The sequence below is a fragment of the Acomys minous genome (assembly GCF_964271855.1).
Source record: "Acomys minous genome assembly, chromosome: 3".
Taxonomy (NCBI): Eukaryota; Metazoa; Chordata; class Mammalia; order Rodentia; family Muridae; genus Acomys; species Acomys minous.
In genome coordinates this window covers 73,939,549-73,953,109 of record NC_140485.1, presented here as the reverse complement: position 1 = coordinate 73,953,109, position 13,561 = coordinate 73,939,549, and the positions used below count along the sequence as shown (strand labels likewise).

Here is a 13,561-nt window from a genome sequence, read left to right as displayed (position 1 = left end):
TTTATGCATATGGTGTTTTGCCTGCAGGAGTATCTGTGTGCCATGTGCACACCATATATCTGGATTCTAACTGGGACTGAATTACTGTCACCTTAAATACTGAATACATGGATATGGTGTATGTCTATACTTGTTTAGGTTATTAGTGATTAAAATTTATTTAATTGCTGTGTCTACATATGTGAGCTCATGTGTGGAGGTCACAGGACAAGCTGCAGGATTCAGTTCTCTTCTGATTTCAGGTTACTAGTTTATCATGTAAAAGATACTTTTAAATATTGCCTTGATGCTATTGTAAATGCAGCATTTAGTCAAATCTACTTTTATTAATTCTAAACTCTTTTGAATTTTCTATAATCACTCATCTATAAACCAATGTCAGTTTTATATCATCCTTTGAAATCTTTCCACTTTTTTTCTTTTGGAGTAGGTGTGTCTTAGAACATGCTTGTGTGTATGTGCACGTATACATGCATATGGAGGTCAGACTGATGTGCTTCGTCTTATTTTTTGAGACAGGGTCCACAGACTAGTTAAACTGGCTGGTAATGAGCACCCAGGATCTGCTTACCTCGGTCTTCTTCCCCAGGTATCAAGGTTACAAACCAAAATGGCATTGACGTGGGGGCCAGGGGACCCAAACTATGCCTTCACGCTTGAACAGCAAGCACTCACCAGCTAAGCCATCTCCACAGTCCCAACTTTTTATATCTTCTCTGCCTTTCTGTGATGGCCAGGTCCTCTAATGTGTTTGAGAATGTAAATGACTATACAGAGAACTGTCTCCTCACTCCCAAATTCTGAGGAAATATATTAAATATTGTACTATATAATATGATATTAGCTATAAAATTTTCCCTATTAGCTCTTGAAATGTCATCTTTGGTTTCCAGAGTGTAAGATATGCCTAGGTAAAACTTTTCATCACATACTTTCCCTGCATAAGGTTCACCAGACTGTGAGTCTACTGGCTGCCACTATCATCAGTTTATGAAACTCATAGTCACTAGCTCCATCTTCAAATGTTGCTCTGCTGAGGAATCCAGTCAAAGATGCCTTTGCACTGAATCCTGCTTTTCTCATGCTTTTCTCTACTCAAGCTGTGCTGCATTTATGAAACTTTCATTGCTGTCTTCATATTTACTAATATTATCTTCTACTGAATCTAACCTACTTTTATACCTGTCTATTGTATTCTGAATCTTACAAATTGCTTTTTTATAATTCTAAATGGCTGACTTGTCACAGCAGACTCAATTCTTTATTGGAGATTGATCTTGCCCGTCTTTCCCATAACACATCATACATAATTATTTTCTGGTTACCTCAGTATCTGTGCCACCTTTGTTTTCTAGAAACATCTAGTAATTTTTATTCTATGTTGGACACTGAGGATAAAGACCAAATAGTTCCAAGGAACAGTGTCTATCACAATGTTTTCTAACTTCTTAGACATAATACGAAAGCGGGCAGATGACTCCATCTAGCCAGCTGAGTTGGGTCAGGACTGGGGAACTGTTACGATTTAATCGGAAGGAGAAAGTCAAGGGAAAACATTTCTAACCTGTCCAAGCCATTCCAACAGTTTTACCTGTTCCTGGAGTACAAGTGTACCTGGCAATATTAAGAAAGACTGGCACTTCTCAGGCCCTGACATACACCCATACACAGAGTTTCAGTTGAGTTTTCTATTCTACAAAAATAAGATAACAAGTATCTCCAGGGCCTTTTTGTGATAGGCTATCCATCTCTTTTTTAAAAAGACAAAAGTCTTGCTATGTAGATTAAGCTCGCCTCAAAGTTATGATCCTCCTGCCTCAGCCTCCTGAGTGCTAAAATTAAACATACAAATGCAGGGCTGGTAAAATGAAACTAAAATAATGTCAAAGCTAGAGGATTTCAACCAAGCAACTTGCTGAATCTAGAGGTAGCACAGGAAGCGAAGTACTCCAGCAGAAGATATACGTGGGTTTTATAGTTTCACAGTACTTAAGTCACCAAATTTTTACTAAGCCAGGCCATCTCTTGCTTTGTGGCTTCCTTTAAGTCTCAATAATCTCTCTAGCTCTGTATACTCCAAACAGTGTCTGGCTCAGTGCGCTTTCTTCAGTCTGAATCTCACCTCTGTGGGCCAACTCTGATTCTCAGCTCCCAGAACTCCTGAGTGCCTTGAGAGAAGACATCCAATGACTGTCAGCTCACCTAGAAATTGCTTTTCACTGCCCACAATTTTTAGTTTATCTAGTTCCTATGTCCACAGCTATAAGATGTCTTTTAAAATATGGTTTTTGTGACTTATCCTTTTCTACCCACCTTATAGTTGAATGCTGGCCTACTATGACCGATTGTACCTTACCTGGCAAGGAAAACCTTCCCATATTAACTTACACTGGTCAAGTGCAGGAGGTTATGGTTTAAGGTTTAGCTCTTTCCTCCTTCTCCTTTTTATTTTTTCTGCCCACACTAATTTCAAAGTGATCTCATGATTTTAAATATTAGCTTCATTGTGATGCCTGCCAAGTTGAAACATCCAGAGCAAAACTTCTTTCTAGACTGCAGACTCACACTCTAATTATTTCTTGCTATCCTTACTTAGTTATCTTAAGGTATTTCAAGTTTAAATTTCTAAACACTAAATCTTGTTCTGATACATTAAAAAGTCTCCAGCCCTAAGTCCTACCTGGCAAAATAAACAGCTCCTTCCCATCTTAATCAAAGGAAACTGTTATCTTCTCAGGTGCTCAACTCAAAAATCCTGGTGTAATTTCTGACTGTTCTCTCTCCACACACCGGTGGTGTGACTGAGAATGGCCCCCATAGGCTCACACATGCATGCTTCCTCCCCGCGCTGGTTTACTTGGAAGGGTTAGGAGGTGTGGCCTTGTGGAAAGAAGTGTGTTGGTCAAGTTGGCCTTTGAGGTTTCAAAAACCCATGACAGGCCCAGTGACTCTCTCTGCCTGCCTATGGACCAGGGTGTGGCTCTCAGCTACTACTCCAGTGCCACGCCTGCTGCCATAATACTAGTGGACTAACCCTCTAAAACTGTAAGCTGTTCAAATCCCGGTGAGCCCAGGTTGGCAAAAAGCATTCGCTGGCACTCCTACGTGTGAAAAAATGTTTTCATTTTCTACTATCAACTGCTTCAAATATTCTTTTATTTTTATCTAACAAAAAGAACGGGTGGAATGTTTTCTAAGGATAGGATTGTGAGCAGAGCAGAGCAGTTTAATAAGATCAAAGCTAATGACATGTCAATACGCGGGTGAGGAAAGCACAGGCTTTGCTCTTAGAAGGCTTAAACATTCACAAAATATAGAAACTTTCAAGTTAAAAGGAGTTGGAAATTCAATTCAACACACACACACACACACACACACACACACACACACACACACACACACACACACAGAATCAGCACCAGAGAATTAATGTTTTGTCTTATAAAAAGTGCAGAGTTATAATAAAACATTTAAGGCTTGGGTAACAAAACAGAAGTGCTCTGGCTATGCCTTCTCTCAAATCTCTGGTCCACCAGAATAAAATAACTATAAACTTCTCATTTATCTCCATTTTTTCAGTTTTGCTATCAGTGTAAAGCCATTTCCAAATGACAAACTTTTTTTAAAAAAAGTACACAAATGGACTTGAATGGTAAAATATTAAAAAATAAAAATAAAAAAAAATTAAAGTGTTATCAAAACACTAAGAACCAAACTAAGGATGGTGGCACAAACCTGTAATTCCAGCCCTCTGGGGGAGGGGAAGGCAGGACTGTGAGTTTTAGGCCTGTGTTATATAGCCTCCATCAAATGGTAAAGAACAGTGTTTTTCTTTTCTTGTTCACTTTAGTTAAAAGAAAAGGGAATTTTAAAAATGTATGTTTCTAAAATACTCACCAAAGAAAGAAGGGAATAGAATATCAGGATCTTTTTCTCCTAAACTGAGTTTGTGTCTAAGCCAGATCACATGTGTATAAACATTCAGTGTACACAGATACACAGACATAAACTAAATGTGCCTGCCAAACACTCTCATAAAAAACCATCTGCTCTTAAATGCTTCATCTTCTCAAATCATCCTTCAGAGAAGATCATTTTAATTCATACACTTGTGTATTAGAGACTCATATCATTTAGAAATTTTGTTCTCAAAGAAAATTCCCCAGTTTAAAAATCTCATTTACTCCCACAACTAACCATGCCACTTAATTCTCTTTAGCTTATTATAAAGATGGGTCTAAAAAGTAAAACTTGTTTCAAATCACCAAGTCTTCATTGAGTGCCACAGAGCTCTTAAAAATTGTTCACTTGGTCCCCACTCTCCAGCAGTCTCACCAAAGAAAGATGCGATGAACATATTTGTCTTAGAATGTCTCAGAGCAAATGCTTACTATGGCCATAACAAGTTCAGTATGAGTTTACAAAGTGAGAACAGTTTGGACTCTAGACTAGGTAAGGGTTTAATTAGGCCCCAATGGCTGATGGGACAGTATATAAATGGACACTAAGAATGAAAAAGATAGGGTAAAAGGAATTGGAGGATAATTGCCTAAGATCCATCTAGAAATAGTACAAAGAACAGAAGAGGAAGTGAAAGAGGGAGTGTGTGGCCACATTAAAAAGAAAAAAATAATTCCAAGCGGTTTTGTCTGGTATCAGGAGTTAGGAAGTATACCAGAGCCGCAAAATCCCAGCAATTCTCCTAGGACTGGGGAGAAATGAGTCTGGTACCAGATTTATAAAAACAAAGAGCCTCTGTGGGAACTAAGAGAGTGCTGCTGTGATCTGAATGAACGCTCACCTGAGCAGAGCAGACAGCAGAAACCAAGAGGAAACAGCTTGGAAAGAATGCTTGTGACGACTAGCTGTACACATGAAGAAATGAGAAGTCAGGAAACCATCTCAACCTGGCTATCTGAATCAGGGTTACTACTGCTATGAGGAAACACCCCAGCCAAAGCAACTTGGGGAGGAAAGTGTGGGCAGGAACTCCAACAGGGCCGGAGCCCAGAGGCGGGAGCTGATTCAGAAGCCATGGAAGGGTGCTGCTTACTGGCTTATTCCCCATGGCTTGTTCCAGATGGCTTACTCAGCCTGCTTTCTTATAGCACCCAGGACCACCAGCCTGGGGTGGGCTGGGCTCTCCCCCATCAATCACTAGCTAAGAAAATGCCCCACAGGGTTGCCTACAGCCAGATCTTACAGATCTCAATTGAGGCTCCCTCCTCTCTAAAGTCTCTAACTGGTGTCAAGTTGGCCTAAAACTAGTTAGCACACTGTCTAGAAGTAGAAAGAAGCCCAACAGTAAAAAGGTTCAAAGGCCATGGTATGGAATCACACAACAGGGTACACAGGCACAGCAACACTAAACAGTGGAAGGAACCGGGCAGAAGGAGGTCTGTCTGAAGGCCTCAGGGACTGCGTTACAGTAAGAAGCATAAGCACCACTGGGAAAAATAATGTGACTGTCAGGAAATGAAGAAAACAAGAACCTGGCAAAAGCAAACCAATCTGTCTTACTGTTTTAACCCAGGAGTCAAACAAAAACACAGAGAAAGTGTAGGTGTTTACATAATGAGTTTGAACACGTTCATTCATTAAGTACATATATATGTAAAATGAAATATATGTATATATTAACTACTAAACAAAGTTGTACCTAAGTGAAAATTATGAAAAATTAAAAACTGATTCTGTTTTGCAAAAGTTTACAATCTGATTATAGGGCCAAACAAGCGTGATACTGAAAAAGTACTGCAAAGGCAATGAAAATCCATCCCAGGCCGTGAGTGGGTCAAGGGTTCCTGCTGACTCCACATTGCAAATAAACACAACAGTAATACTGCTGTGTCATCTGAAGAATGTTCCTGGGGCTTAATTTAAAAACACAGACCTGTCTCTGAAGTAGCTCATGGTTTAGAAGAAAAAAGTGAGTTGGCAGGTATTCAAAAGACAGTAACAGGGCTAACCATACTAGAATGTTCTGGCAGCGGGTAGTGGCATCCTCAAAAGGGAAACCGAACCCAGCCTGCAGTGCATGGGGAAGGCTCTCTGTGTCTTCATATAAACTCTCTTTGCTATATAGAGGGAAAAGACATGGTAAAATTTCTTGAGATTATTTGTCAGATTAGCGACTGCTACCTTCAGATATTCGATCAGTCATAACCATATCTGAAATATGATAAATGGTTTAGAATAAATGACTTCTAGTAGGAAATATACTCTCTTGTAGTGTTTTAAGTAACAAATAACCATAAAATGCCCAAGGAAAGCCCAATAAAGCAATGTGTTCCTATGACTCCAAGTAGTCACACAAGAACTATTTTAACTATTTACTTGGAAAGTACTGCAAAGACAAATACATCAAAATATTATTCCTATTAATTATTGTGTTCATTACTTGGATAATCCTTAGCAGAAGAAAGAAATCAACTTTGAGTGGTCAGCCACTATCTAACTCTGACCTAGATCAATCTATGCCTCATTTATTAATGGTAAGGGTAGAATAATACATGCCTGCTCCTTGCTGTTTTCCTCGTAAAGACTGAGGAAAATGCCAGTGAGGTAACATGAAGATGCTTGTGGCTGGAGCAGACAAGCCTCTGGAAAGATGGGTATCTATCTTGTCACTACTCTGCATGAGCAGTAGATTCTGCCAGTTTGCACCAGGGGCTCCAGAATGACAGACAGCCCGTGTCCCAGCCTGCTTCCACATTTCCCTTTCTTTTCTTCTCTAAACTTGGCACAGACTTCCTCTTTTTACTTGTATGTCTGCATCAAGTCCCAAAGCTGTCATTCTCCTAAACAAATGCTCCTAAAAGGAAATAAATGCACCTGAAATGCAGATAAGGTCATTCTGTTCATCTGCCTTACCCGACGGATACTTTCTACAACCCATAGCACAAAGGCACACACGTTAGAAGAGCTGCAGGCTCTGTATAGTGCGGCTCCTTCTACCTTTCAGCCCTTATGTCTCATCACAACACAAGTCACTTCCCGGCAGCCAGCCATGCTTATCTCCATTGGTCATATAACCTATGGCTGACTGACCATGTCTCTCAGGTCCTCAACTTGTGAATGAACCCTTGTTCATCTCCTCCAGCTTCTGTGTGGTAACTATGCCCAGTACACACTTGCAGGCTGCACTGACTGCACTGTTAGTAAAGCCATATAGTGAAGAATCATCTGGATACTTAGACCTATGGCCCACACTCTGGTCTTGTAGCAGGCTCACAATACGCATCAATCAAACCACAGTTCCAACCATAATTATGAGTTCATTTGATTTTATTATCTAAACCAGTATTTACTATGTTTAAGACTTTGCTTTAAATTTTTCTTTAGTAGCTTATGTGTTTGTCTACATGTATGTCTGTGTTCTCTGTGCATGCCTGCTACCCAAGGGGGCAAGAAGAAGGTGTTAGATCCCCTGGAAGTGGAGTCACAGATGGTTGTGAGTCATCATCTGAGTGCTGGGAATCAAACCCGGTTCTCTGGAAGAGAACTCATGCTCCTAACTATTGAGCCATCTCTCCAGCCCTAAGATTATTACTGTAAGGAATTATAATGCATGTTAGATGACACCTGTGTGGTGCTCAGAAAGTAACTTGTAGGAGTTTGTTCTCTTCTTCTGCCCTGTGGGTTCTGGGGATTGAACTCAGGTCACCAGACACAGTGGGAAGTGCTTTTACCTACTTAGTACCAGGCTAGCCCAGAACTCACTATGTAGTCCAGGCTGGTCTTAAACTGATAGTGATTCTCTTACGTCAGCCTCCAGAATGCCAGAGTGTGATTTGCCTTCCCCAGCAAGAATCTTACATTTTAATGATAAAAAAAAAAATCTTAGAAGAGACACATCCCCAGTAAAATTTTAAACTATGGCTATGTCATAAAAGAAAAGAGCAAAAAACAATCATTGGGAGGAGAAACAGGGATCTATTTTAGATAAAAGTGGCAAGAAAGACTTTTCAACAGAGATGGCATTTTATGTGAAACTTAACTGAGGGAGGTCCGCTTACACAAAGTGCTGGTGGTGAGCATGAAGGCAAGACAGCACAGGTCAAGGCTGCCGATAGGGACAGGAGGTGATTAGCTTTTGGCTAGAGAGCAACAAGAGGAGAAATGATTTCTCTGGAATGCTATCTGGTGTGTGGCCATGAGGGTGCTGTTGAGAATGAAGAGTATGAACTTTATTCCAAGTGGAGAATGAAGCCATTGAAAGTCAGCACCGGAAGTTACAGTGATCAAACTCATGCTCCAGTGAGGGGCCACAGGACAGCTCTGTCACGTAGGCCAGGTGACATTTCAGCCAGGTCATGTAGAAGCCGTACCTCTGCCTGCCAGGCCAGCGTGGAAGCTGAGAGGGCCGAGGCTCGACCAGCTCCCAGAACAGCAATGGTCTCCCCGTCGTCGTCCACCACCTTGAAGTCCAGGTCCTCATTGTACTTCCTGCGCTTCACTTGCCGCCCTGAGCGTCGCTTCTGCGGGACAGACACGCTCATCAGAGCTGCTGCGAGGCAGAAGCAAGACCTCCACACAAATACATCAGTGCATTTAGTGCCACGCCACGCAGGCTCTCTCAACCTCCAAAAGGAATCCTCCACTCTTTTAAGAACTAATTTCACCCGGCATGGGACATAGCGGAGTGAGGAAGAAAGTGGTGGTACGATCTCTGAACTGCCTAATCCACCCAGCGTCCAGCCTCAGAGTCCTGGGATGTATGCTCTAGTCATCAATAGTAATAACGCTTTTCTTCCTTTGCAGCTTCTAGTCCCAAGCAACAGGGATAGGAGGTGATCTTTGAATTCTTTCAGGTCCACTCAGATTTTCTTATATAATGCTAGTTGTTATTTACTTTTTAAAAAAATTCACTTAACCACCAACTCCTAAAAATGTAGCGTGAAAAATTAATCAATACAAACTGTATTGGGACTTAGACTGGGAAGCTCACACACATAAAACAGACAGTGATCTTAAGTGCGACTAAGAAAGAAGTCACTGTGTAAGGAGGCATTTCTAACCAGGCAGCTCTGAGCCAGGCAAAGCTGTGCAGTGATGCCCTCCAACAGAAGAGCACACGCCCCCCTTCCACCCATCACTGACTCCTAGCAGCAGGAACAATTTAGAGAAGTAGGCACAAGTAGCATGTTGAACTTTAAGTACAACAGGCCAAACAAAATAAGCAGAATCTTAGTTCCTTTTTTTTTCCTAAAAGGTATTTTGTGAGCATCTCTCCAAGTTGCTATTACTTCTTCACTGTATCACCTCTACAATGTCTACTGTCATTTGAGGGCTTCTTAAAAAAAAAAAAAATAAACAAAACAAAATACTTCCCATCGTTTCCATTTAGAAATGGCCATCCTATAAACCTTGAACTCTGCCAAATGTCATCAATTTAATACACCTGCTTTTTTGCCAGCATGGTCACCTAACAGCCACCAGCTCTAGCTTATAGGTAGCTCTGAATTGACATGCTGATTTATGAAGGATGTCACAAGCCAACGCCTGCTTAGAGCAAACGTCAACGAAAATCTCAAGAGGGCCCACCAGCACGGTCTTATTCTGAATGGTCTCCCAGTTCAGATACACTACTTGGATATCGGAGGATATAGCACTTTCAAATTTTAGAATTTAAGCCCTAGAGAAGGTACGTCAACTTAGAAAATAAAATCTTCACCAGTGTCAAAGGCACGCTCTGGAACATTGTTAAGAACTGAGTGAGATGGGCAGCTCCTGTTTCCATGGTGTCATTCTGTATACATGCACATCCCTCTGCTAGTCTGGTATAGCTACTACTCTGGTATGAGGATGTCCTGTATATACTGGCCTGTACTCTTGAGCACTACATACCAAACAGATCTGAACCTTACTTAGACTGACTCACAACTTAACTTTCCACATCAACTGCCTATAAAGACTGATATGCTACTTTAAGAGCAGCAAACACACTAAATTATAGCCTGTGTGTGGTCTGTGTTTTCACCCACCCCAACAGAACAAGTGCAGCTTGGGTCTGTGAGTAAGGCCGGCAAGCTGCACACAGACGGAGATTCACTGGGTACCTGGTTGTCTGCAGACTCGGTGGGCTCCTCAGGACTCAGCAGAGATGGGTTCGGCAGACTCTGACCCAGCTCTAAACTCTCCACGGTGGTTTCATTTTTCCTTTTTCCTTTCTTCTTTCTCTCCACTGGGGTTGGTCCTTGCTCCTTGCTATAAGACATTCGGAATTAAAACTCATGATTAAAGTTTATAAAATCATACCCTGGAATTCTAGGACCAATGTGGACTTTAATAGAGAATATGTACTTATTATGCCAGAAATGTATAGAAACATGGGAAAAAACATCTGCATGGGCTGAGGTAGAATCCATTTTATTCATTCCCCATAATAACTGCCATGGCTATGATCAATGTGATAGGAAAAATAGAAATTTCTCTAGAACTTCACTTTGAATTTAAGCCAACGTTATAACTAGGAAGTTAATTGCTCCACAGCCACTAAGAATCATCAAATTATAATATCACTCTAAGCTATATGGAAGAGTGAGCCCTGTAATCTGTCAGCCTCTTCTTTTGAGCACGTTCTATGTGAAAGGCCCAAAGTAAGTACTGGGGACTCAGAAAAGCACTGTCCTTGCCTTTTTGAGCACTGTAGAGCTCCCCCATAATGACAGCCCAGGGTGGAATATGGAGGATTCCTCAGAAGTGGATCCACCAAGATACTAACTTGCCGGTATGATAAATTCTTTACATTTGACAAATACCTTGGTAGTACTTTAAGTACTGAAACTCTGATATCTCACCAAAGTCAGTGATTAATTATGTCACCAAGCTTAGAACTCACGTATCTCGTACAATTTCTCTGCAGATAGCTCAATAGACATTTGCTCAATAGACATTTTATCCATCTCTGATCTCTTCTGTCCTTCCTAGAGGATCTGTAGGTTCTGTGTTCCTCTGAGTAGTCTTATGCTTTATACAACACAGTAAGTACTCAATTTATATTTAAGCAAGTCTTAAGACATTTAAGGAATGGATAGATGGTTACACTAATGGATAAATTATTTGTGGGGGGCTGGAGAAATGGCTCAGCAGTTGGAAGCACTAGGAGCTCTTCCAGAGGACTCAGGCTTGGTTCCCAGCACCCACATGGAGGTTCACAACTGTAACTCCAGTTCTAGGGGATGTGACACCCTCTGCTAGCCTTCAAGGCACTATATGCATGTGGTGCCCAGACAAGTGCAGGCAAATGCTCATATTTATTAAAAGACATTTTTTATAGTTGAGGAGATTTGGGAAAGCTTACTTGAACAAAGACATATATAGAATTCTGAAGACAACAGACAGAAAAACAGTAAGTAGGTAACAATGAGTGCAACTATCCTTCCATGACAGTATGAAGGCACAGCCCTAGAGCCTCTATATGGACTACCTTCTTTATACCCTACAAGCTATTGGGACGATAACAGTTTATTCTCATTTTACTGAGAGGAATATGAAGTATATTGATAAAGACATTTCCAGAGCTTCAAGGCTGGAAAGCAGTGAAGATAGAGTCTGAAGCTAGGCAGATTCTGCAGTCTTGCAGAATTGTCATGGCACTCTTGGGTGACAAACCGCTGTGCAGTTGTACACAGAAACACTATGCAAGAGAGCTGGGAGAAACGCTGTAGTGAGCACTAGGCCAGAGAGTTCGCACGTGACCCTGCAGGTCAGGAGCACGATGCAAGTACACGAGGGTAGAACTATGTACGGTACAGCCAATGAAGGCTCAAGGCTAAGAATGATTTGAAAGACTTAGAAGGAGTAGAAACAGTAAGTCTCAACAAATGACAGAATGTGGAAGTCAAGGAAAGAGTTAACGTTATAGATATTTTCCTTTAGGAGAATTAGAAGCCACCGGGAGAGGGAAGGGGGTGGTGTTTGGAGACAGGACAGGAGTGGGTGCATGTTTACAAAGGGTAGGCCTATACATCAGTCCTGAACCCTTCACTCCTCACAGACCCTGCAAGTAGGGCTATGCAAAGTAAGCCCACTTCTGAAGTCCCAATGCTTAAGGCTGGTCTGTTCACCTACTGGAAAAGTCTACAGCAAAAACTATTCCAAGCAAAAGCAAGGATGTGAATGAAATGTAATCCCTTTAGAAGATAACAGACTTTAATAAGGTGTGTGTGTGTGTGTGTGTGTATGTGTGTACATATATATATGAAGTGTTTTGCTTTTTGGTTTTTTTAAAATAGGAGTTTAATAGGGTACCCAAATAAGAGGATAACAAGCAATAGGTTATCAAGCAAAAAGTGAAGTGCCAGCCATGGAATAGGCCCCTTCTTGTAGTTAGTCAAAGGCAGCTCAGCGGCCACCGCCCCCTTCTGTGATATACAATAATGACCAGCCTGGTGTATCCGTGGCATGGATGTTACGGGAATAACCAATGGCTCTCTAAGTGGACTGAAGGCCCACTTCCTAGTATGGAACTCAACCCTGCTACTGCAAATCTGGCCAAGGACCATGGCTGGTGAGGTCATAAGCCTCAAGGCAGAACCTGCCTTCTAAATGCCTATCTTTACATTAGTACAGCTCTAACAAAGTCCTCCTCCTCCTCTTCGCATATGTCAATTAATACACAGGTTCACACTGCAGACAGCAAGGGACTGTAGTGTGCTCAGCTCAAACGAAATATCTATAACATAACCCATCCCTTCCAAGGCTTAAGGAATATTGCAGAAAAGACAGAAAGACCGTAAGAGCTAACAACCAAGAGAAATACTATAATACAGTGTCTTCTAGAGACCACAGGGCTGTTCCACTCATGAACTCATAATAGCTGTGGTTGCCTGTTCTTCTGGTTAGCTCAACTATCAACTGGTAGCTTTAAAGGCTAGAGTCATCTGAGAGAACTTCAATTAAGGAAGTGCCTCGCTCAGACCAGCCTGTAGGCGTTGTCTGGTGGGGACTGTCTTAATTATGAATTGATATAGGAGGGCTCAGGCTACTATAGGTAGTTCCATTCCTAGGCAGATGCTCCTCAAACTGTGTAAGAAAGCTCGCTGAGGAAAGGCCACCTTGCCAACGAGCTTGCAAGCTGTGTTATTCATGGTTCCTGCTGCATTTGTCTGGCTGTAGTTGAGTTCCTTGGTTAGAGGCAATGCTGTGTGGAAGCCTGCCTTCAAGTTATTACCTTGAGTTCCTGCTTGGCTTCAAAAAATAATGGGCTATGATCTAAAATCATGAGCTGAAACAAACCCTTTCCTTCCCTAAGTATTTGTCAAAGTAACAGCAATGAAAATAGGACACCTTTACAAGACATGTCCAAGACCAAGCCAGAAAACACTGTAGCATGGATGGGGAGGGGCCCATCTCTATCTCAGGAGCCACTAGAGGCTGATGGATGCTGGAAAAGGACTAGTCTGTTTTCTTCAAGGTGTGGTTCACAGGAAGGTGCTCATGCTCCAATGGATGGCCCCACACTCATGCCCGTATGGGTAACTCTAATTAGACTCTGGGTAAAAATAAAAGGACGTGAAGTTGGGAGGGGAATGTAGGATGGATTCTGGAAGGAGCT

General features: G+C 41.6%; 1 protein-coding gene across 5 annotated transcripts in view; it reads right to left on the bottom strand.

Moving 5' to 3' along the window:
* The window catches only part of CHD6 (chromodomain helicase DNA binding protein 6), a 163,113-nt gene that overhangs the window by 87,637 nt on the left and 61,915 nt on the right, over positions 1 to 13,561 (bottom strand). For all 5 annotated transcript variants that reach the window (XM_084776224.1, XM_084776227.1, XM_084776228.1 and 2 more), the window contains 2 exons: positions 10,062 to 10,209; positions 8,331 to 8,480 (listed from right to left, as the gene is read on the bottom strand). In XM_084776224.1, the coding sequence (XP_084632350.1) occupies positions 8,331 to 8,480; positions 10,062 to 10,209 (298 nt within the window). The remainder of the gene's footprint in view (positions 1 to 8,330; positions 8,481 to 10,061; positions 10,210 to 13,561) is intronic.